A 25,688-nucleotide genomic window follows, 5' to 3' on the forward strand; every position below is an offset into this window, starting at 1 on the left:
TTCTTAGGAGATGGTTCTGGTTCCTTATAATTTCTGAAAATCTCTAATATTTGAGCATAGATATCTATTGTATTTTCAATAGAGAATCAGATATTCTGTCCCTTTAGTTTGTCTGCAGTTTGACCATCCAACTAAAAATGTAGTTGCAGTAGGAGATTTAATGAGGTGAGCTGGTAATAGACAAGATCAAACCAGGAAATTAATTTAGGAAAGTCTGTCCAGGAAAAAAATGTAGGATTGAGACCCTAACGCTCTCTTTTTAAGCACACAAAATTACTGTTCTTTGTCTAGGGAAAAGTGTTTGTGTTCAAGTGTGGGTCTTTGGCATGGAAGTTGCCAGGTGTAGATATTTCACCAAGTAAATGCTAGTTCCTGCTTCCTGTTTTCCATATTTTCCTCTCATAAACTGATTGAAGGAAATTACAGTTGTATTATCAAGCAAATAAATCAAGTGCTCAGTGTTTAGCTTCTTTCACAAATTCAATTGACCTATTAAGACTAATTTTAATGGACACAAAGAATAGATGCTGGCAGGAAGCTGGCACTTGTGTAACTTTTCCACATTGCACTGACAGGGTTATGAAGGCCTGGGGCTGTTACTGATCTATGAGTGCTAGAGGATTATGATCTGCAGTGCTGTGTGTGAAGGGCAGAATCAAACCTCTTCTCTAAAGGCATGATTCTTCCTCCAGAAAGGTGTGGGAACTTCAGGTGAAACAAGTTAAGTGTTCAAATTTCTCAGTAAAATCCATTGTGCGGCTTTGCATGGGAGTTCCTATCAGAAATACCTGGCACATCCATAAATTACTGCTCAATCACACTGGGACATAAAGGTGTTCCAGAACTGAATTCATTTGACTTTGAAGAGAGTGCACGTCACTTATGTGCCTTCAGTCACCTGTGGGTATTTTCATGGGTGCTTGTGCAAGACCTCCTTCTACTCAGCTGTTGTATCTGCTTGGAATTACAAGGCCCCTGCCTGGTTACCTGTAGGGGTAAAACCAGTCTGCACAATATTCAGATATGGAAAGGTGAGCAGTAAGGGGAATGTCCTGAAATAGAACACGCTGCACATGGGCAAACATGTACAGGGTTTTCAGAAAGAACAGTTACAACCTCTGCCTTGCGGAATACAGCCCTAGTGGCTTGTGGAAAATCTGTGCAGTCAGAAATTTGGGAGTTCTTACCTTCTTGTAGAAATCAAATAAATTAATGAGTATGATAAAATTCTTAAACACTCCCCTTGCCCCTCAAAAAACACAAAACACCCCCAAACCAACAACAACAACCAAAAAACCCCAAAAAGAAAAATCCCAAGATTACAGTTGAAATGCTATACACAGCCAAAATGTGAAAGGCTAATTGCCTTTTCAAAAAAGTATTTTGGGAAGTTCTAGGTTTTCAATAGTTGGGAAAGCTTAAGCAGATGTTTTGGAAAGGAAATGTAGCCTGGCATATAGGAGAGGCTCTTTCAAGCAGTGACAGTTGCGTTGAAGAAAAGGCAGAAGATGGATGGATGGATGGATGGATGGATGGATGGATGGATGGATGGATGGATGGATGATGGGAAGTATTAAGAAGTGATGGTAACAAGGATGAAACCTTTGAGGGAGGCTTTCAAAGCATGAATTTGACACAGAAGATGGAAGGAAGTCAGTTTGGCACTTGAAATGCAGTGCCAGAAAAACACAAGGGAGGGTGAAATTGCAGTTTGTCTCATTTCCAAGCTGCTGTGAGTATGTATTTCACAGAGCAGCCACCTGGCCTGCCCAGTCACCAGGAACACTTGCTTCCATGCACACAGCACACTTCCTATGCTTTTACCTCGTGAAAAACCCGAATGTTGTGCTGTTGCATAAAGAACGCACAGAAGGACTGATTAGCCGAGGTTAGGGAGTGTTGCAGTGCGAGGAGCAGGCAGGCAGGGTAAAGAGGCTTGCGGTTTAATCCCGCAGGATTGCAGCTGCTGCCCGATCCCATGTCCTATAGACGGAGGATGCAGTCACATGATTGTTACTGCTTCCTCCCCATGACATCACTGCTGCTGCAGCCATACCGCCCAGACAAGGATGCTATTAAAGTCATTGCGATTGGCCTAAATGATGTTGCATTGCAGGTAAGCAACATAATTCTTCGGAAAAAAATAATTTGCCAGTTGCTCTTGTGCCGCAGTCGTAGAGCCCAGCTCCGTCAGGCAGTTTCTGCTGGAAAATGAAGCGGCACATTTCTTCTGCGAGCAGAGGGTTTGCAGGTGCAGAGGCTGCCTGCTGGCTCTGTGCTGATCTCCCGGCTGGCATCTCCCGTGGAAATGCTGCCAGATGGAGCTTTATAGCTAAAGGAGGCCCTTTGTTCCCTGTGCTTTCCGATGGCTCCTTCGGGTGTCTGCGGAATTCTGCATTTACGTGAGCAGCCATCACCATTTAGTCATGCAAAGAGAGAAGCAATAGTGTTTTGCTTGCATCCCCTGCCTTTTTTCCCCTGGATGCTTAAAGGAAGTTGCTGTTGTGTATAAGCTTATAAAGGAATGAGGATTAACTTGCTTGAGGGGTTAAGAGGTGTATGTGGGAAAAGAGGCTTTTCCTTTATTGTTAATTTTTGCTGATGTGGTTTCGAAGCACCTAGTCTGACAGGTTTCCTGCATAATTTGCTGTGGTAAAAGGTCAGTTTTTCCTTGTCCTGTATAAATGTGAAAAATCCTTTTCCATAAAGAATGTAGGAGACAACAAGCGGATTTTTTGCTCCTTTGCAAAATGCTGATCACCAAAAGGCCGAAAAATCACAGGCAAATTGTGCTTTTGGACTTAATATTTGTGGAAGCAAAGTCCAGATGTGGATGTTTAATTATTCTCCTGGAGTGGATGTTTAATTATGTGCTCTGTACAAATACATGAATATATATCTGTAAAGGTAAAAAAATGGTGACTCCCCTGTGGGGCTTTTTTCTGTATAGCTTTTAAAAATATATTTTAGTGGTTTAAAATTTTTAATTTTTTAAAAGCTTTATTCTAATGCAAATGTTACAGTGTGAGAAACTAAATTAATTTTGAGCTAATACTGGTCAGAAAAGAAAATTATGTATTTTTTAAACAATTGTGATAGATAATTCTGTGCCTTGCCAGGGAACCGAGGATGACTAAGCTGCAGCTTCATCAGGCAGAGAGTCAGGTGACTTTTTACTCCTGGTCTACAGGATTTTTTTTTTATTCTTCCAAATCCTGTTCTTTGTTCAAATAATTTGTTCCCACTATTGGAAAAATGTGAAAATTTGGCATGTCTAGAATCTCTGTGTGCTCACCCATACATTGAGGGGGGATATTTTGGATCTCCTGTGCTGAAGTAGATTGTACATCCTAGGGAGGGATGAATGCACTTGTGTCAGGATCAGAAAATAAGTTGTGGTGGGAGGGATAAGTAGATAATGAGTTATTGAAATACAAAAATACAATGGTTGTTCCAAACTGAAAAGAAAAATAAATTTCAATTTTATTTTTCTCCAAAAGAACCTCTCCTGTCTTTTCAAGACTGAGCCTCTAAAGTGATAGAAATACAAACCTGTATCACCATGAGGTGATAGGGGTGGGGGGGAAATTGCATCCTGTCAGTGCCAGTGCTGGGTTTCTTCTCCTTGTTTCCCTCTGGAGTCAGGGCTGGCTCAGTTCTCTCCAGCACTGGCTGTGAGCCCAACTGTGCCCTGGCCCACCAGCATCACTGGGACTGGGCTCTTTGCCCATGCAAGGAGCACAGCAGGGCTGCCATGCAGGGTTCTACAGGTGTGAGGGGTTCCCCCCTCCTCTGGATCCTGTGGAAGTGCCCTGTGGAAATGTGTGCTAGGCAGGAATTCTCCTGCTCTCTCAGCTGGAGTCAAACATCCTCTGTGCAGGAAGAAGGGCACCAGCCTGATGTGTGTGCTGCAGGCCCTGGAAATTAAGGATTTAAGTGCCCTAAGAGTTACTTAGCATAAAAGGGGTCCCAGGGGTCATCCCCAGCTGGAAGGGGCTGTCTCTGGCAGCACTGGGATGCCATGCCAGGGCTCCAGCACATGGCTGCAAGAGTGCTCAGCCCCTGTGCCCACAGGGGCCTCTCTTACACACCTTGTACCTTTTCAATGGCAGTGGCTGGAAGCTTTTAAACCAGAGGGACCAGAGGAGGAGGAGGAGATGGAGAGTGTTGACCCTGGGTTAAAGAACTTCCTCTCTGCCTGAACAGAACAGTCTCCTTTGGAGAGCTGTAACCTCCTGGGGCTGGGAGCTGCTCCATCATGAAGCTGCTGTTGGCTGATCTGGAGGGCAAAGTGAGCAGGACTGTGACTGTAGCCAGGTGCTAGAGCAGGGGAAAAGGGGATGCTCCCAGCCCCAGGCTCCTCCACAGTCCAGAGGCATCTTGCTTGTGTTGGAGGTTGGTGTTGTGTCATGTTCAGCCTCTCAGGCCTGAACAGCTCCTGGCTCAGCATGGTGCTCAACCCTCAAACGGGGTGTGGTGCCCAGAGGTCCCAGTCCTTTCCCTGGTTGCTTTTGCCACCACGCTGCAGCTTTCAGGGTACCCAATAGGGGTGTGGGGGTCTGTGTGTGTGTTAATTTTTCCTCTTTGTGAGAAATTGTAGAGAAAGTGTCTTAATTCATTTTTGAGTGTGCATACATACACACCAGGTGTTGGTTTTTTTTTCAGCTTACTTAATCTCTAACCTGGCAGAACTAAAAATTCACACATGATTATTAATGTCAAAAGAGATACTCTGGCAGGGTAACATGAGGCTGCTGTTCCTAAAACACTTTTAACATTTTGCCCTTAAGCATCGCCCCAAGGAAAGGGTCTCTCCATCTTGCAGAAGCTTCCTCTCAGGGGATGCAATAACTTGTCTGGAGCTGTGCAGCCCACTGGCATCAAAGGCAGCAGTGAAAGCCAGTGCCCTGTGAGCAGGCAAACATCACCCTCCTGTATGAAAATGACTCATAGGCTCTGCCCAAATCATGAGAATGACATGCTAGAACAGATTAATGGCTTTCCCAATGTGGGTTTATCAGTTCTACTTCAAGCTGAAGGCTCAAAAAGGTTTTCAGTGGGAGGTGCATTGAATGCCATTGAACATCCCATTTCAGTAACGAACTGTTTAGGAGTAACTGTGTACCAGGGCACCTCCCTCCTGACAGTGCAACTCTGTTCTCTCTGAACACATTCACTTTTTCCTTTTGCAGTTCCAAACCTGGTTTTCCCCCTTAATCTTAAAATTGTCTGAATGAAGAGGCAAAGAGCAGCACTGGTGCTGCAAAGCTCAGCTGTATCTGACATGAGGAGGAAAACTCTGTAGCACCCCTGACTCTTCAGAGGTGGATTAGAGCTCTGTGGCAGTAAAAACCATGGGCTCAGAAGGGAAATTTCCCCTCTTTTTTGTGAAGAAGAGGACTTGAGGAAAACCAAGAATAGAAACCATACATGCTCCTGTACTGTTAGGGCTGGTTTCCAGGGTGTCCTGTCTCCTGAAATGTAGTTTCTTTCCCAGAAGTTGAAGGCTTCCGGTGTTTTACCTAATCAAATCTTATTTTCTTCAAGAAATAAGGGGGTGTAGGGTTGATTCAGTTCATGAGGCTCATCTGCCCAAACTTCTGGGCTGTTAGCAGAGGAGCATCCTTTAATAGAGATGTTTCAGCTCAGTTTCAAAACTGCAGATGAATATTCCAGAGGCAGTGATACTTCCCTCCTGCTTTTTCCACAGCCTCAACATCTGCACTAACAAGTAAATTTATTGGAGGGACCTTTAAGACTCACTGGAAACAGAGATGTGAGTTTAACATTTTATTATATGGAGCCAGTTTTGGCAAAAATTCCATTTGGAGCTTGCAGGGAAAGAGCTGGGATTTTTTCCCCCCTTTTCTGACGTAACTGAGCAGCTGAACTAATTTTGCTCAGACTTTCCAAGAAAACTTAAAGGGGGAGCAGGCACATGGTATTTCATACCAAAGGAAATTGTTTTCTAAAGGGAGAGTCATCGTGGGAAGGAGCAGGCTGTGATGGAAGGCTGGGAAGGTGGCTGGATATCAGCTCCCATCCATGCCACCCTGAGCCTCCCTTTGCCTGTGCTCCTGCTCTGTTCCCTGGGTCACCCCATGAGTACATGTCACCACATGTACTGAAGGCTGTGGTTTGGTCAGAGGAGTGCCTCAATTTTCTGCCATTTATCCCAAATGTTCCCTCCTGCCTTTCCCTTCTCTCCAAGGCCCTCTCCCCTGTGCTCTGACGCCCTGTGTTTTCTGAGCTCTGCTGTGGCTTTGTAATTTTTTCCATGGAGGTTATTCAGGGTAAATCTGCACATCAAAGATGTGACTGTATTTAACTTGACCACACTATCATAGCTGGAAACTCCATAATATGTGGTGGTGAGGCCATACAATCAAACACTGCAATATTTTACTGTAGTGTTTCTGCTACTGCAGCCTGCCTGTGCTAGTGTGATGAGAAACTGAGGGTTTGCAGAGCTATTTACTTGTATTTGGAGGCTGTGCAATTAGTCTTTGAAATGTAGGAAAGGTATTTGCCAATTTAAAAATCTTGTCTTTCCTCTGTATTTTCTCAATTTATAGGGATTTTTCCCCCCCATATTATGTTTCAAAAAAAAGGGCTGTAAGTGGGTTCAGTATTTTCTGCTTTTTCCAGGAGTCTGAACTTGATTACTCTCGTTCAAGGCCATTTTAACACCTTTTTATAAACTTCATCATTAAGACAGAAGGTCAATAACTTGTTTGGCTTGTTCTGTCTGAAGCTTCTAAATTGCATAATCTTAAATTGCCTGTAAATATTTTTCAGCCTATAGAAAATCATCCATTTAACTTGCTGGGGATTCAGCCTGCTTGCTTTTGCTGAAGAATTTTTCCTTGAAAAATCACCACCCAACAGCATATTACTTCTTGTTGAGAAGAATGTTTAATAGCTGTTTACCTTTCTCCTCCATCACACATTGCCATTTCTAAATCATCTTCTACATGGCAGGTGGTGGAAAGGGAATTACATCCACACCGCCTTGGCCTTTCTTGGTCTCTTCCAGGCTAAGCAGACCTCAGTCTCTGACCCCTCTATAAAAGACATAATCATCTCCCTGTACTTTTCATGCATGTCTTTCATGGTGACCCTGTTAATAACCTTGCTTGCTGCCTCCTCAGCTGCCAGGCCCATTTTCTCTGGCCAGGTGGTGCTGGAGACCTTTGGTGTAACTGTGCTCAGCTCTAGGAACTTTCTCCCTCAGCCTTACCCTCTTGGGGCTCCTTCTGAGCCCTTCCAGCCTGAGCATTCCCTGGTTCTGTGATTCAGCTCACTCTGCTGGCAGCACTGGCCTGTTTGCCTGGATTCAGGCCCTGTGGGACCCTGAATTCAGGGTCTGAATTCCTTGGGAGTGGGGATGGATGGATGCTGGCAGAGCACCCAGCTCTCAGGAGGAGGTGCCTTTGCCTGACAGATCCCTTGAGCAGAGAAAGGCCAAGAGGCTGGGGCACCGCTCCTGGTCCTTGCAGCAGTCAATACAAGTGTTAGGGGCACAGAGGGGCAAACCACCTGCCTGTGCAAAGGGATTGCCAGTGTGAGGATTGCCAATAAAATTGCATTGTTCATTACTGACTACTACAGAAAATAAATCCCAGGGATTTTCGCAGTCCCCACGCTCCTTCCTTTCTGCAGTAACTGCTGTCATGTCATGCCACATGAACACAGCTCATCTGACCAGCAATTCAGGTGAGTGGTGGGCTCAGCTCTGATGGAGTCATGATTGGAAAGCTTTGTGTCTGGAGTGGGATCTCCTCTGTTTTATCACAGTGGACGTGTTGGTACTAGAGCATAGAGAAGCCCCGAGGCACACCATGATCTCCTTGGGTGTGTTGGCTAACACATGATACATTGTTAGAGATGGAACAGGTGATGCTGTAGACACCCTGAAAAAGGCACTCCAAATGTGAATTGAGAAACTTGCAATTGGCATTTAGGCTTTTGCTTTCTTTTCCCAGCCTCTTGCAAGGTTCACTTATGCATCCTGCCGTGTGTCACATAGCAACCCCCCACTTCAAAGAAAACAGCAAAGCATGTAGGTGAATGTTTGTCTGATAGAAACATTTGAAGTGTTGAAGTAATTCAGTATCTGTGATCTGTTGAAAGTAACTTGAAACTTGTTGGAATTGCATTAAAAGTCACACTGCCTGCCTCAGTGCAATGTATCCAATTAAAACAGAAAACAGGATGAGGAGAACATAGCATGGAACTAGCATGTCTAGGAGCAGTAGGTCAGGGCCAAGAGTTTTCCTTTGATGAGTGTTCAGCTCGTTGTTTTCCATCAGGATACTTTTCAGCCTCTTTGAACCATGGGATGTTTTGGTCTGTGCTTGCCATGTCAGATACATTTCATGTCTGATCAGTCAGTCAGCATACTACCTGGAATGTCAGTTCCCCGATCGAGCTCTTTTCGCTGTGGCTTTACATTTGCACGTGCTGTAACAGTGCTCTAAAGCTGAGTTTGTCAGCATTTTCACTGTAAATGTGATTCATCACTCTTCTCTAAAACTTAGCTCCAAACTGATCCAAGTCAAGTGACGAGTTTACTCACTGTGAAGCTTGCAGAAAAAAATGTGACCCTAAATACAGTAATACTACTGCCTTTTGGTTCTTTAGAAAATAACAAAAAGTGAGTAAATGTAATGAGATTTTGTGTTTATGTAGTACCAGCTGTGCTTGTTGGTCTGTTCTGGTCCAGCAGCTCCCTGTGTTTGCACCCTGGCTTTTCTAATATGTTTGCATGAATCTCTGCTTTCCTCATGTGTTCAAAAATGATCTGGTTTCCCACAGTCATAAAGCTTCACAGGCTGATATTTGGACCCTTACTTCCAGCTTGCTTTCATTCAGCTCCCCTGATATTTGTAGGGTAACTAATTCATTCTGGCTTCAGAACACTGTGCACCAAACATGGCTGTCTGGGAGATTGGGGACTGACCATCAGATTGACCTGGGCCAAGATTTCTGGAAGATGTCTAAGGTTATGTGGCAGCCAGGAAGGCTCTATCAGGAGGCACAATTGTCAGTCCAGCGCTGTGGCCTTTTTTGATTTGTGACTCAGTCCCTGCCAGGACTGCTACATCTATAGGATCACAGTAGTCTGGCATGGGTCTAAATCCAGGGAAGTTTGCTAATCAGAACCCTGTGAGTTCCAGAGATAGGTGATTCAGTCAGGTTTCTTTGTTATCTAGTTCAGTTTCTAGAAAGAACCTGTTTGCAATTATTAAAGCAGACTATTGACACATGTGTTCAGTTGTAGATATTGTAAGCTAGTTAGTAAAAATGAGTGCTCACTGTTAAGGGTCTCCATTGTAGGGAATAAAATGGCTGATGGAATTCAAAGTGGATAAAAGGGGAAATGTCCCTAAGAGACTACAGAATGATGGGCTCCAAACTGGCCACTGTCTCTCAAGGAGTCACAGGAGACTGCTTAGTGTTGGATGTCTGCCTTAGGAAAAACTGATAAAGTGCCAGAAATTATTAGGAAAAGACTAGGCAGGATACAGCCCTTGCACAAATTATGTTGCATCAGCATCTGCAGATGTAGTGGAAAGGACAGCAAGGATGTCTAAGTCATGGAACAGCAAAGGGACAAAATAGAGACGTTAGACAGTTCCTCAGAAAGACTCAACACCTTTCATTGTATTCAATAAGCTCTGTCAGAGCATCCAAATCTCTTAGATGCTCAGGTCTGAGGAGCTGCATTTGTAACTAATTCTGCATGTCATGGTATTGCAATGCTTTCTTTTGAACTGGTAGTGTTGTGCTTATTAGACCAGATTAGAAGATGTCTACCTTTGACGTCTCTTTCTGATCAATAAACAGAAATTATCCCTTCTGGGAAGTAATTTCTTTCATTCTAATGTAAATAGTTAATTTCCTGTCAGCAGCTCTGAAAGGAGTCTAGGTTTAATGTCTTGGTTATAGTGCAGATTTCTCATGCCAGATGAGACAACCAGCACCATGGCTGTTCATGCTTTTGCCATCATTGGGGTGTATTGCTGCAGTACCCCTGGCTATAATTCATGTTTAGATGAGGTTAGTTTGCCCTTAATTTATGTGTATTAAAGTATCTAATTTATGTGTATTAAAATATCTGTACCTGGTTGACTGGGGGAAGGCTCCAGTTCTGCTGACAGAACTGAGAGCATCTCTGCAAACTTCACTCAGAGGCCAAGTTAGCTCATCCTGAAATAAACCTTGTAAACCTTATTACAGATGCCAAAGTAAAGTGAGAGAAATAAATGCAAAATAAAGACAAGGAAAGGGATACTTCTAGTGCTTAATGATAGGATATAAGATGGAAACTCTAGTACTCAGTTTGAAAGTGCTGTAGCTAGGTTTTATTTACTAAAATTTGTTTTGCATGATCTGATATCACATCTCTGCTTTCAAAAGCATAGTACCTGAAGTGAACTTTAAGGCTGGCAGTCATCCAGTTCACTGCAATTCCCAGGTACTGGTACGGCACCTTGAGTTCAAAGTTTGTTTGTTTTCTTAGTCTTCCATGGCCCTGTGGTCTCTAGCACATTTTTCCTCTCCTTGGACATGTTGTGTAGCACGTATTTTTGGGATAGATTCAGACTGAGATTGTAATTATCCTACATACTTGTGGCCTGGCCTTGTATTATCCATCACAATACTGTCATGTGCTGGGCATTGACAACATACTTTAAAAGCTATTTTTTACGTGATATAACTAGCATGGTGGGTAATTTTCTTGTGGTATGAAGGAAAACTTGTCAATGCTTTCAGTTTCCAGAAGTTTGTTTATTTAGCAGAGGGTGCTGCCTTGTGCAGGCAGACAGTCTGAGCTGCACGTTCTTTACAGGTCCTTCTTTGCTCTATGGGAATGTGAGATAAAACTGCTCACTTGGAAAGTCTAAAAAGATTTATTAAACCTTAACAAAAATAAAATGAAAGGACTACATAAGGAAAAAACTGCAGTGCTGGGAACTGCCCCTTGTGCACACCATGTGCCCAGTTCATCTTCCAGGTGGATGCTCAGTCCATCTGGTGCAAACTCAGTCCCCTGGGTTTGCACCAGCCAGCCCTGGCCCCTCCCAAAGTCTGTCAGTCAGCTCTTCTTTGCCATTTTATCGATGGAAACTGCTTTCTTGTCACTGGATTGGAGGTCAGGTGTTGCCATGCTGCACCCCCTAAGCACCAAGCTTTTCCATTCCCAGCTGCCCCATGCCAGGGACACCTGTGCAGCTTCTTTGTACCTGTGCTAGACAGCCCAGGCTGTCTGATGGCAACAATACAGGGGGGAAAGGGAGCTGTGGGGAGAACAGAGGACATCTAAACTACAATAACACAACTATACAGCACTAAAGCTTTTCCTAATATTCACACAATAGTTATAATTTAATTGCGAGAACCAATGATCTCAGTGTCCATCTATAACAGGAAGAATGGAGTGAAGCAAATGATCTGCAAATGTTACAAAGTAATAGCAGGGTCTAATCCTTTCACCTCATTTCAGTTCCCTTTCCAGTCCTCGTGGGAGACACTGAGCTCAGCATCCCCTTGCAGCTCCAGCTCCTGTAGTCAGGCAACCATCCCACATTCAGATTCCGGTTTCACTCAGCCTGGGAGCATGCTCTCACCTGCTTGGCAAAGGATCACTGCTCTCCATTGCTGCTCTTCTTAACTTCTGCTTTTTAAATTATCCAACTTTGTGGCAGTTTATTTGTGCTCTACAGCACTGCAAGGGACGCCTGCTTTGCATTGAGTTTCCTTCCCCAGGCTGTGATTCACTTGCTTGATTCTCTTTCAGACAAACACGCCGTGGTGCTTGGAGATTATTTGATTTCTGCATTTGAAAGGGCTTCTCTTAATGGTATAATGGTGACCTGCTGGTTGCCTGTAAAATAATCCTTTTCTCAGCTGCTTGTGCTCAGCACATTGTCTGCGTCATCCAAAACCCATACACAGTGGAGAGCAGAGCTTGACACAGCTGAGTATTCATACCTATTACATTGCCAAAGTCCCCACCAAGGCAAAAAAATTACACGGTGAGGTTTCAAGTAAAACAGATGAAAATGGGGAGAGGGGAAGAAAGAAAGACACCACGTAAAGAAGGCTGAGCAGAGTGTCAGGGCTTATGGACAGTCCACTAAAAGCTCATCTGCTACATTTTTGCCTGTTCCAATTACAGAGTTGGGAAATTTCCTCACAGTTTCAAAGATTCAAATTCTTGTGAAATTCCCATTTCTATACCTGGTGGAATGAACTGGGCAGCAGTCATTGGTGCTGTGCTGGCCTGGCCTCATCAGTGACCAGCAAAAGTTACCTTGTGTCAGTCAAGGAGCTACAGGCTCTGCAGATTCTGTACAACCCCTAAAGTCTGTGTATGTCCCCGTTCTTATGTGGGTTTGTGTTTTTCCCTTGTAACTCCATGATAACAGATTTTTTTAGATATACCATTTCAGATTACAAACCCTAGGTATTCTCTGCAAAATCCCATTTCCCAGGCATCTCTTTCAGGATGGATGGGATTAACAATCTTTAGAACAACACTTTGTTAAGTGATGTAGAAGTGCACAGCTGCCTCCTCCAGTCCCAGCCCAGGACCCCTGCCCAGCTGCTGGCGCCCTCCTGGACCTGGCTGCCCCTTTGTCATGTGCAGATTGAGCCAGCAGCTGAGCCTGTGTCCCAGGGGCACACACACAGTAGCTCTCCAATTAGTGTGAGTGGTGAGGTTTGCTTCTGCTCCTGTTCTGCGTGTTTGCTCTGTCAGGTTTGTGTCTCTTGTATATTTTGATTCTGCTTTCCCCTCCTTTGCCCATCTTATTCCAATGTCCCTGAACAGACCACCTTGCTGGAGTAGAAGTTCTCATACCTCTAAGTGCCCTCATCCAAGTTCCCATCAAATGCCTCTTCTAACTGTTTGTTTTAGTTTGTGGACAGGTATCTTTTATTTTGTCTGGTGCTTTAGTAGGATATGTGGTGGATATTTTTCCCCCTGCTTTCTTAAAAGCAAATATGAAGAGTCTGTGTGTACCCCCCAGGACTACTTCTCATGCTGGAAACTTGATTCTGAAATGCCTGACAAAGCTGCTTGAATTTATTGACAAACTTGTTTTTCCTCTACACACAGATCCTAATATGGTCAATGCAGGAGACATGAATGGTTCAGGAAACCTGATGGATTTTCTGGATGAGCCTTTCCCTGATGTTGGAACTTATGAGGATTTCCATACCATCGACTGGCTGCGGGAGAAGTCGCGTGACACGGACCGCCACCGCAAGGTACCCGTGCCAGCTCTGATGTGTCACACCCCTGGGCCACAGCCATCCTGGCAGTGACAACAGCGTGGTTTTCCAAAGTTACTGCTTCCTACCTTCTTGGAAGAGGAGAACTTCTAAACATATAGATGTGGGATGAGTTGAGGAGAATTTTAAAATTTTTAAATATATGGACATAGGATGTCCTGAATTTGTAAGTAACTCTGCAGCTGAGCATCTCTGAATAAATTATTAGGACTGAAGGAAGCAGGGAATGGAAAAATGTTTTTCACCATCTAGGAGTTTAATTATTTTAAACTTTGTACTCTAAAACTGTCAACCTGAATCAACAAAACATCTATATGTGTGTTTAATTTCAGATTACAAGCAAAAGTAAAGAATCCATATGGGAGTTCATCAAGAGTTTGCTGGATGCCTGGTCAGGATGGGTTGTCATGCTTCTCATAGGACTGCTGGCAGGTATGTATGTTAGTGCTACAGCTATGCCTGAAGCATCTCAATCCAGCTGCTGCACCACCATTTGCTTCTCTTTGTACTTCATTGTCTCTCCATTGATTTTTTGTTTTTAAGCTAAAAAGACAACTTGCATTCATGCAGTTATGATTCTAAATAAAAATACCCATTTGCAAAGTCTCCTTTTGAGTGCTGACCTAGAAAAAATGTCTTCACCAGCAGAGGGATATTTCTATTGCTTTGGGAAATCTGCATTTGAGTGCTTCATAGTCAATGGGCTGCTTTGACTTTCTGAATCTTTGCTGTGCAGAAGTAAATTTTATTTTTAGGATTTTTTTCCTTGTCATCCCTTTAATTCCACAAGTCAAAAATATGATGTGGGGAAAATATTGGTTGTGGACACTCAAAGGGGGGCTTTATAAACTGCTATTTCCTCTAGGTTATCTTCTTTATGTATGCATGAAGGCAAAATACAGATTCAGACTTGGTTTCAGATCTGCTTCCAGGCCAGACAGACATTACATATTCAGCAGCCTGCTCAAACTCACATGGCAAATTCATTAACTTCCTCAATTGTTCCTGTCTTCTCAGTTTAGCACATCTTCCTGCCTGGAAAGCTGCACTTCTCTGACCCAGCTCAGACAGCTGCCATTTTTTGTGCTTTTTCAGTGATGTCAGGGTGTTCCTGTGTCATGCTGCTTGCTGAAAGCACCATGTCAAGTTTCCCAGTTTCCAAGGGGTGATGGGAATTTCCTGCTCAGCATCTGTCAAGTTAATATGTTCATTACAGTTGTTAGGAGCTTCAGAAGCACTGGTAAAGTTCTTGAGAAAACATTTCTGAAGTGACGTTTGGCAAATTATGTAATTTCATATACATGTAATTGTTTCCACAAAAACTTGGTTGGGAGGGTGAGATGGGAAGAGAGTCTGATAGACTGTGTACTACCAGGGCTGCTGAGTCCTGCCTGAAGGCCAGGGTTGGTCTCATCTGGGATGAAAAATTCTGCCTGCAAATAAAGTTAGAGCGAGCCCTTGAGGGGTCTAGTGACCTCAGTAATCCTCTCCTCATACAAAGAATGTGGTAAACATGCACACATTCCCGTTTTAGTATAAACATCCCAGAATTGGATGTTTATACTATATTTTAGTATAAACATCTGTTCTAATTTGCAATGAAACCTCGTGCTGAAATCCTCAAGGCTGTTAAAAGACACAGTCACTGTCCTCTGATAAGCCCTAACACTGATATGCCCAGCCTGGGATGGGGGTTGAGGGTCAGCTGCAGCTGAGATCTGGCAGCTTTTGCAACCTTTCCAACAGCAAGGGTGCAGACCAACATGTTTTACCTCAGAGAGTGAAACCAAATTAGTCAGGTATCTTAACCAGGTTTGGGGAGGGAGGAGATGGTGGTGCAGTCAAGAGGCACTTTGTGTTGTTTTCCTCTCTTTGTACAGTATTGCCTGCTCAGAGAAGAAAGTGGCATCTGTATGATTAGATGGGATTGCATGGACCAGCCTGGCTCCTCCATGGCCCATCCTCTGCTGAACAGGCTGAAGCTACTCCTGCTCCAAGGGGAGCAGCCTGGCTCTGGATGGACGCTGGGTGAACCCTTGAGCAGCTGAGTCCAGGCATTACCAGAGGCAAGCAGAAAGTATGGCAAGGAGTGGGAGAGAAAGGGAGAAGTGGCAGCAGCAGTGCTCAGGCCATCAGGGTCCCATGGAGCATTCTGCCCCTGCTGTCCCTGTGCTGGCCATGGAGGACAGCAAGGTGGGACTCTTGGGAAGAGGCTGCCATGGGCTTCCACAAGTTTCCAAAAGCACTTGGGTCATTTACCCAGGCCCAGGAGTTTAAATGGAGTTAACTGATCTAGAAGCCTAAATCCCATCAATTTGGTAAACTTTATCTTTCAGATTTTGTAACACCTAAAAGGCTGCACCTCTACTGCCAACACAATCCAACAAGGCCAAAAGGAGCAATCCTTGTTCTCCAGTGCATTTGTCACTGGGCCCTGTTGCCCTGTGCATGTATAGCTGCACTGGGCAAGTGAATGTTGGTTCCGACTTCCTAGAAAAAATGGATTTTGGCCAGATTAGTTTTCAGTTGATTTGTGGGCTCAGCAGTGCTAGTCACCACAGAGCAATAAACAAACAAAATATTGCTGATGGAGGAAGGAAGGAGAGGATCATCCTATTTGGCAGTATGATACATATATCATACATTCATATATATTTTTTTTTTTGGTTGGGTTTTTTCTGTATTTTGTTAGTTTTGGACTGTCATCAAACCTGCATCCTTTGTTAGTCCCAGAAAAGTGTAGGTGGGAAAGGGATGTCTGGAGGGGGTTCTGCTCTGGCTTCCTGCTCACAGCAGAGCCAGCTTCAGGATTACAGATAACACCAATGTATATTGAGAATGTCACGCAGCCACTGGGATCATATCATAGTTTCCTGTGTGAGTGTGTACACATAAATTAGCCTGAGCAGAGTCCCTCACTGCCTCCAGTCTGTGGCAAGTACCCACAGGACCTTGACAATCAGGCTGGAGGGAGATGATGGTGTATGACACAGTCAAATGGCAGGAAGGGCACTGAGGAGCTCCTGGAAATGAGGCTTTGATAGCCAAAGCCTGCTAATTGCAGAGAAAAGGGAAGGGACAGTGACCCCCACAAATGTTTGGTGAAGACTGTTCAGGTGAAGACTGTTCACACAATGGTCTAGAAAAAGATACTGAACACTGCCTGGGCCTGTCTCAGTCAGAGTATCCATGCTTTCCTCATATAAAGCAGTGCATGGAGAGTGAGCCTAAAAATTTATATATGGATGCCAAAATTTTAGGCATTTGTTTTTAAGGAACTCTGAATTTTTGCTGGGCCCTTCCTGCCTGCAGACCAATGGCTGCTCCTCAGCCTAACCCTTACTACTGGCTAACTGAAACATATGCTCTTTATAGATCATCAGGTGTCTGTGTTTTCTAAAGCTATGTGCCAAAAAGTGCCGTCATAGTAGTGCTGAAATGCTCTGAGGCTGAGGCTGGATGTGCAAGAATTCCCTTTAATTCTATGCTGCACCATTTGGGTGATGCTGTTTTCTGACACTGGTGCAGGAAGAAAACTATCTTTTCAAAGCAAATCTTTAGCATTCTCAATTAGGGCACTGTAAAGGAAGAATTTGCCATCAACAGAAGGAAGAGGAGAGAGGTAAAAGGCTAATATCTAAAATGAAGTTCAGCATTGTCTGTCTTTGGAGTACTTAATTATTTTCCTCCCAGGGAGGAGGTTACATGGAAGGGGAAACAAAATCAGCTCCTTTGATGGGAGGAGCAGGGAGATGAATTGATGCTCTATGACCATCTTGGCAGCCAAAATAAGCACAAGAAATTAAAAGCTTGACCTTAAGATGCTGAACTGTCTAGCACTTGCATTAATTTCACTTAAAGTTGCAAAAACTCAGAACTTTAAAAACTTCTAGCTCTGGTCACATAGGTGGTGAAGCATTCACCATTGCATTATCCTGGGTCTCCTTATGATTTTCTTCTCTTGAAGGCCAGTGTAGTAAATTGCATGTAGTAAAAAGCATTTTCCTCCTCATGTAGATCCCTAAGAATTTGGAAAAAGGGATTAGATCAGCTCTATAATTAAGCACATTGTCTTACTGCTGCTGAGGTGCCTGTAAGCTTATTATATTAGAGAACTGAATGTTTGTTCTTCAGTATGGTTATTAACTTTATTGGGGAAACACATTCAAAAGTCTGTCTTCCTTTGCACCTTTTGCTAGGTAGTATTAATATGCAGCTTAATATAGTTAAGTGTAAACTTTGAAAGTTACAGAAAATGTTAAAGATCCATCAAGAGGTACAAGAGGCACAGCATTTGGTGCTCGTGTCCAAGAGATGAAAATTCCTTGTTTCTGAAACTTTCAGAAAGTTGGAGGAGAATTCAGAGCTCACTGCAAAGCAGGAAGCTTTGCCTGCTGCTGTTGCCAGCAATGCAATGATTCATCGACATCTAGCAGGATGGTTCATTGTTTCCATAGAAACTTGGGAAAAATGGAAAAGAATAACCAAATTAAGGCTAGATCTTAATGAAGGAAAAGAATTGTTAAAGACATCATCACTCCCTTCTGCAGCCTTTATTTTTGTGTGTGTCATCCTGTCTAGTATATCTGTATAGTGCTTCAGATTATTTTTATAATAGAAATTCTTATTATTTTTTAACAGAAATTCTTCACTGCTACCCTGAGCACCACTGCTTGTCAGTGTGGGGGCAAGTATCCTTCTTAAGGGTGGGAGAAGAACCTGTGGGTTTTTTCTGGTCTTTGGAGGGAAAAATAGGGTTCTTGAATTATTTGAAATGTGTTTTCCTCCTGTCTCTTTTGCAGAAATGAAAATCAGAAAACTTTAGTTCCAGATGAAATAAACCAGCTCTTGGACCCACTTATGTGCCCCAGCTGCTGGGGGAAAGGGAGCAGCCCCCAACCCTGCTTCATGTAATTCTATTTTTAGCAGGAGACACAAATCTATAAGTTTTGGAAACATAAAACCAAGCAGTTTGCATTTTACAAAGTATTTTTCCCCCAGTACATTGATGTGCATTGATGAATTCTGTAACAATCAATTAGCAGTCTCCTGGAATTTTATTAATGAGTATTTGTAAAAAGTAATGATGACTTTTGCTTTCCATTGCATATGAGAGGGATCTGGAAAATGCTAAATGACGCTTCTGTCAGTTGGTGGTTTAATTTTTTCCAGAAAGTATGGATATAGGGCCAGCACACAGGTCTGCCTCTCTGTGTTCTGGCTGCTCCCAGCCTCCCTTTCTTGCTGCTCTTGCATTCCTGGGGACTCAGCTGCTCTGAGGGTGCTGTTGCTGGGACAGGTTATTATTGCTGATGAGCAAATCACCTAGAGAAGCAGAAATTTTCTTTCTTTGTGTCTGTGTGGACCCAAAGTTTGCCTGTGTCTGTGCCTGGTGGCCAGCGGGTGTCACTGTAGCTCTGTGTAATTACCGGGGAGCAGCTGAAACAAGCGCTGTGGTACACGGAGGACTTGAAGGATAATTTTATTCTGCATGTCCCGATTGCTAATCACTGTACACACTTATCAAAAACCCCATTCTGTTAAGTTCATAAGTCAGAATATGGCATTATGTTGTATCTGTAATGAAATGATCCTTCTAAGAAGTTGCTGTGCTGGGACCAGTAAAGCTGTACATAAACACAGATATCCTTCTCCTCCCTTACCCCTGAAATGCACAATAAGGTTTATACACGCGGCCAGGTGTGTGTATAGAGACCCTGCACGATGTCCTCCCTCCCTGCCCATCTCAGCCAGATGGGGATCCTGCCTGGGACAGGCTGCAGGCCTGCATTGGTTATAGCTCCCCTACTTGGCCATCAGTCAGTATGAAAATTATAATGTTGGAAATAAAAGCCTATGAGAGAGCACTGAAGGTCAGAAAAACTTGCTATTTCCCCAAGTTCTTTGGCATGTTTGCATTTATTGATGCAGAGAATGGTTTGGGTTGGAAGGAGCCTTTAAAGGCCATCCTGTCCTTCCTGCCCTTGAATGTTTCCAGGGATGGGGCATCCACCTCTCTGGGCAACCTGTTCCAGTGTTTCACCACCCTCGTTGTAAAAATATTTTTCCTTATACTTAGTCTAAATCAACCTCTCTTAGTTTAAAATTTTTCACCCTTGCCCTACTGCAGCAGGCCCTGATAGCAAGTCTGTCCCCAACTTTCTTATAAGCTCCCTTCAGATGCTGGAAGGCTGCTGGGAGACTGCTTCTCCTCTCCAAACTGAGAACACAGCCTTACATTGTGCCTGCTTACCCAAATCATGGCTTTTATTATGTTATTAAAATTAGATAAAGTGTCCTTGCAACTTGATTGTTTTTAATGCCAGCATTTCTTTTCCTGCGTTTCTTTCCCAGGTACATTGGCTGGAGTGATAGATTTAGCTGTGGATTGGATGACAGACCTGAAGGAGGGTGTCTGTCTGTCTGCCTTCTGGTACAGCCACGAGCAGTGCTGCTGGACGTCCAATGAGACCACGTTCGATGACAGGGACAAGTGCCCCCAGTGGCAGAAATGGTCGGAGCTGCTCGTGAGCCAGTCCGAGGTATGGGATCAGCTTGGGGGCACAGCACAGGCAGTGCCCTTCTTCATAGCTGCTGATGGTCCCTCCAGAGAGTTTCCCTGAAAGAGCAAGCTATGAACTGAGCACACTGCAAAAAAAGACATTTCCACAAGCAGTATCTGCTTAACTTGAAGGAGGTCCTGTGGTTTCAGTGCAATGGAAACTGGAAAACTGTGAGATTGCACTTCCTTTTTATCAGTATTAAACTAAAAGTGTTTCATAACACACATAGCATAATCACCCGGGGACCTGAGCTGCATTTTATTTTTTTCCTTTTAAACATAATTTTATGGGACAAAAAAAAAAAAAAAAAGATGAGCACTGACAAATGCATTTATGAGGATTTTTGGGATTGCAGATGGGGTTTTATGTATTCTGATACAGGGAGCTGCATAAGAACTGCTTGTTTATCCCTTTCAATCAGTCTCTCTATGACACATCAAGAGACTTAGCTAGCACCAAATCTGGGGAAAAATGGACTCCCTGGGGGTCACCACAGTGAAGGATTCACAGGGCTGTTGGACAGAAGGTAAAAAGCTGATGTTTTACCAGACATAAAACTTATATTTTCAGATTTTTCCCCTTACATTTTTCTTTTTCATAATTATAGTAATTTTAAATACAAAGAATGCTGTTTCACAGCAACGCAGGTGAAATTTCATTTTGAAAACAATAAAAAGAAGCCTTTCTGTACACCATTTGGCAGATAATTCCTGTAAAAAATACAAAAACCACATGTCATTTTCAACCTAAGTTATTTAATGTATTGAATAATATTGATCCCTTAACAACTCAAATCTTTGTCTCAATTATTGTCTCAAATCCCTCCTTCCTCCTTATTTCTGACTTGAATTTGGCAAAAGCTGAATATGATGAGTAAGTGGGTGATCTGGAGAGGTTGTCTCAGATCTTCCCCCCAGTGTGGAGGTTGTCTGGTCCTGCAGACAGTGTTTGAGGACACCTTCATTGCCAGGCAGGTGTGTCCTTCATGCTCCCTTCAGCGCTGCTTTAGCTGTACAGGACAAGAAGAACAAGGTGGGAGTGTCTGTGCATGTGTATAGCTCAATTTTCTGTAGTTCTAATGAACCCCAGGGGGAGCAGTGGGGTGCTCACTGTCCCTGCATCTTCTCACCACATGAACAGAGACAAAAATCTCTCAGCCAGGTTGCCAGTCACAGTGCTGATCTTCCCTTTGCCAGAGGTTTGCTAGGTTCACCCTGGTCTTCATTAACAGATGTTTGGGGTGTCTTTGTGAAAGTGAAGAAATATTACCCTGATATAAAGCTACAGCATGGGGCTCATGTAATATAAGAGAACAAAAAAAAAAAAAAAAAACCAAAACCCAAAACAAAAGAAAAACCCCCCAAACAAACCAACAAACAAAACAAAAAAAACCCAAACCGAACAAAAAACCCAAAGACCAAAACAAAACGTGGGAAGGGAAAAAAGAGGAAACTGTTAAAATTATTAGGGGATTTAGAAATCCTGTGCATGTGTTTGTCATTCTGTTACTTTGGCTGGAATAGAGGGAAGATGCATGTCCTTGAGAAAATTTATAGCTTTCTTCTGCTTCTCAAAACCAGCAGTCATGACTGTTGTGTGCTGTGGCCTTTAGAAAAGCCATCAGCCAGGTGAGCACTGTGAAACTTCATCACTTTGTGTTCAAATTGAGCTTCTCACCTCCTGCTGTACTGTCACAGTAGGACAAAGAAGAAAAGGTTCATCTTGGCTTAGTTTTAGTTACTTTCCTAAAACAAATGTGCCTCTAAGATCTGTGGGTTCCTGAGGGTCTGCTGGAGGAGGAGGAGGTCTGTAAATATTATTAATATATCTGTCTGTTACTGTTACACTGAAATCCCAGGGAAAGCCCAATAAAAATGTGAATTTGGAAAGGAAGAATTCAGTTTTGTTCAAAAGGCTTCTGTTCAGAAGGCTTATAATTTGGGCAAGTTTTGTGCTGTATGGTTCCTGTAGAGGTAGAGGATTTTAGGAGGTATCAAAATACACTGAACTTGACTGAGTTTCAGAATAATTTTGCTGGTTTTTTTCCTATTTTTCACTTTGTGCCTGACATTTACAGAAGAGCCCTATAAAACAACAGCGTCATTGGAGCACAATTTAGGCAAAAAGTATTTGGAGCAGTTTCCCTAAAGGTGCTCTGGTCTGACATGCCTTCTTTTTTTATGTATAACTGTGATTCTTTCTTGTCATAGCCAACTAACTTTGACATTTTGAGGACTGAGATTTAGATCAGTTCTTCCTTGTGGTTTTGCCAATTTATGGCAGTGATAAACCCTGTACATACATTTTCATGGAGAATTGTGACTTTTCCTATGGCATCTCTTGAAAAATGTTTCCATTCTAGCGGTCCCATAAAATGAGCCCAAAGCAGAGACTTGCTATAAATTATTATGGAAAACATAATAGCCCATTAGACACCTACCAAGCTATGCTTTCTTCCCTAATCATTGTTTGGTAGGCCAATTATCCTTCACCCTTCTCGTCTGGAACTACTTTTGAAGAGGACGTGAAGAGGGTTTTTTGGTGTGAGGGAGTTTCAAAACCTCAAATTCACTGGCAGGTCATCAGATGTCACTGGTGATCTGGACTTTCCCTGTTCTGCAGATTGAGTTTGGTCCCAACCCCAGCTTCAGTGGACTGAGGACCCCATTTTTGGTGGCTTGCACATGTCCAGTGTAAGGACAGAAGTTTTGATGGCTACACACATGTTCAGGGTAGAGGAAAGGACCTCATGTCTTGCATGGATCATGACACTGGATCCAGCAATGGACTGAATTCCTATCCCAGGGCTTCTGGATCTCCTGTCGTGAAGCTGAGGGCTGCAGGACAAGGAAGCCTCTCTAGACCTGGAACCCACTTCTCACTTTTGCTGCCTTGAACCTGTCAGTCCTGAGGACACACCCTGCTGTAACATCCATAGGAGAGAGTCTGCAAAGTGTGAGATCCCCATGGAGTCAGAGCAGGGCTCTGGGCCTCTGCAGTAACCACACATAGGAGAGCATCCTGAGGGATGGGGTTTATTTCAGTGGTCTGAGTTTTTGAGGGTTTTCAATTGTGTTCCATTTGTATCTAAACTGGACTGACACCAGATCTGAAATATTGCTTGGTCTTGCAAACTAAAATACAAAATTTTGTTCAGTTTTCCTTCTTGCTTCATTACTATTGCTTTCAGGGTGAGTCTTTTGAGCTGCCATGGGAAAGGTTATAGCAGGATCAGCTCTGCTGGTGATCTGCTTCAGCCTCTGACTCCAGTGTACATGCTCAAGACTTTCACTGATTCAGAGCCTTAGTAATGGCATGTAATGGATGAGAAATGAACCATTTGCTATACTGAGTTACTGCTACTTCACTTCCCAAAGGTTTTCATATTATTATTCATTAGAAGCTGTTGCAGTTGAACCTGCAGAATGCCAGATATCTGGAAAATGTAACAATGAAAGATATCCCAAGGGATAAGATTGAACTGGCCATACAGACCCTTGTGGGGTCCTGCCACAGCACTGTAGGTGTATGTGTGACTGCAGTAATGAGCTGACAGAGTTTTCTTATGACTTCTGAGAAGCAAAAGAAGAAGAAGAAGTAAAAAGAAACAAATTTAATTTTTCTCCAGTGAATTTAGAAGCAAAACTACAGTTTCTACTCAACCCTAGAAGGGCCAAATTTTTGTAATGGTGTTGGCCTTCTTTGGAGGTATTCCAGTTTCACACTGACAGGAGGATTTTGCCCTGAGGCAAGATAGCCAAAGTTTTCTCTAGAGGAAGAGTAAATATTGTCATAGCTGTTTGTAATTGGAAGCACTAGGAGAAGACATTCATGAGACTGTCTTCAGCTGTAGCAACAAAGGCCCTTGGTTACCACAGCCAGATATCAATCACTGCCAGTGTGGGATCCATGACTGCTGGGTCTCAGGGCACTGGGGGATAGCCCTGTATTGCTTCAGCATTCTGCTGTCATCAGCAAAGCCAGCTGCTAACTTCAGCAAGCACCAGCCCAACAAACTGCCCTTCTTCCAGATACATCCATAAGGATAAGGGTTAGTGGTGTCCTTACTGCATTTTCATTTGGACACACCTGAAAAATGAAGCTAGCAAACATCCATGCTGTTAAAAGTTGATTCCTTGCAGATTTGAAAACAGGGAGACTTCTCATCTCTTAAGTTTTTTATGACTGGGAACAAGGTTTGGCCAGCTCTGTTAACTGATACAATTGATTAATGCCTGTTTTCCTCCTTGATTTATCATAATGTTGATATCCAGGCTGCTGTCCTGCAGAGCAGAGGCAGGGGCCCTGATGCTCTCGAGCAGCTGGGATTGCATCCGGTAGGAAGAGTTCACTTAGAGGTGAAGGATTCATACCAATTCATGCACTGAGATCCATCTCAGTCTTTTATTCTCTAGTGTCATGTTGCTACAGGATATTGTTTGAAGGCTTAAGCTCCTTGTATTGATTTGATGCTGCTGAGTAGATTCTCTTTTGTCCATGTAGGTGGGTTTTTGAAATGAATCTAAAAAGTATATGCATGTGAAGAGGCAGAGCCAAGGCAGATTTTAACAAAGATTTTGACTTGATCATTGGAAAAAGGTAGAAACTTGAAGGTTACTATTGACTATGCTTTCACCATGGCACTGCACAGTCAACCATTGCTAATGATCATTAGCATTCCCATTCTGTTAGAAAAGTAAAGCTATTCAGTTTGAAAATAGTAATTTTTTGCCCTAACATTTTAAAATTGTTCCAGTCAGTAATAAGCCTGAGATGTGTGGGAGGGTTCTGCCAAGCTGTGATGTTTCCAAATTATTTTCAACCCTTTCGTGGACAGCACTATATAGAAAGAAATGATTTTTGTATGGTTTTACCCTTCCTGTTTGTGAACTGGACTGGCTACTGATACACACAGGGATGTTGTTTGAAAAATTACCATCTGCATGGAGAACTGACCTTTGAATACCAGTCCTCGGAAAAATTCCTATCAGGGTCCCATTCCTTGTCCCCCACCATGGGATGAACACAGCAGATTCCTTCATTAGGTGCCTTTTCATTACCTATTGCTTTTGCCCTTATGATGCATTTGTTTGATGTTTTGGAACTTTATGTGGGTTATTTGGATTTTTTAGTGCTTGAAAGATGCTCAGTTTAAGGTATTTGGGTCCCTTGCAAACAGACTGTATGGACTGGGTTAGTTATTTATTAGTATGCTGCTTCTTTCCATGAGTAATAAAATTGTTGGAGTATATAAAACTACTTGTCCTTCTGAGGAAAAGCAGCACTTACCATGTAAATGAAAAATCAGGCTCCATGCCATCATGATCACTAGTAGAAGTGTGAGATTTGCCAATCTGCATTTGTCTAACAATGTTTGTTACTGTTATTTTTCTAGGGTGCAAGTGCTTACATTCTAAACTATTTTCTGTACATTATGTGGGCTCTATGTTTTGCTTTCCTGGCAGTCTCCCTGGTCAGAGTGTTTGCTCCTTATGCCTGTGGCTCTGGAATCCCAGAGGTGAGTTTCCCTTTGTGCATGAATATCCAAAAAAATCCAAACCACAACAAAAAATGACTGTCTTTTCCCATTCCAGAACTGTACTATGAGATAGCATAGCCACAAAGAAAATTGTCTTTCCATCTCATCTGCCTTCATTCCTTTTTTTATGCTTTTATGGTGATCATCATTTACTACTTTCATAGTAAAAAGTGTTCATATGTCACTGTGACAGGTTAATGCATGTACTTGTTCGTTGCCAGAGTGTGAATTAAAAATCAACATCTCCAAGAGACACACTCACTAGAAGATTATAGAGAATTTTC

General features: G+C 43.0%; 1 protein-coding gene across 1 annotated transcript in view; it reads left to right on the top strand.

The window, feature by feature from the left end:
• Positions 1-2,061: 2,061 nt before the first annotated feature.
• The window catches only part of CLCN4 (chloride voltage-gated channel 4), a 41,813-nt gene continuing 18,186 nt past the window's right edge, over positions 2,062-25,688 (top strand). The window contains exons 1-5 of the mRNA XM_058824773.1: positions 2,062-2,116; positions 13,127-13,278; positions 13,635-13,734; positions 19,657-19,844; positions 25,261-25,383. Coding sequence (XP_058680756.1) covers positions 13,135-13,278; positions 13,635-13,734; positions 19,657-19,844; positions 25,261-25,383 — 555 coding nt within the window. The 5' untranslated portion in view covers positions 2,062-2,116; positions 13,127-13,134. The remainder of the gene's footprint in view (positions 2,117-13,126; positions 13,279-13,634; positions 13,735-19,656; positions 19,845-25,260; positions 25,384-25,688) is intronic.

Source organism: Ammospiza caudacuta, chromosome 2 (assembly GCF_027887145.1).
Source record: "Ammospiza caudacuta isolate bAmmCau1 chromosome 2, bAmmCau1.pri, whole genome shotgun sequence".
Taxonomy (NCBI): domain Eukaryota; kingdom Metazoa; phylum Chordata; class Aves; order Passeriformes; family Passerellidae; genus Ammospiza; species Ammospiza caudacuta.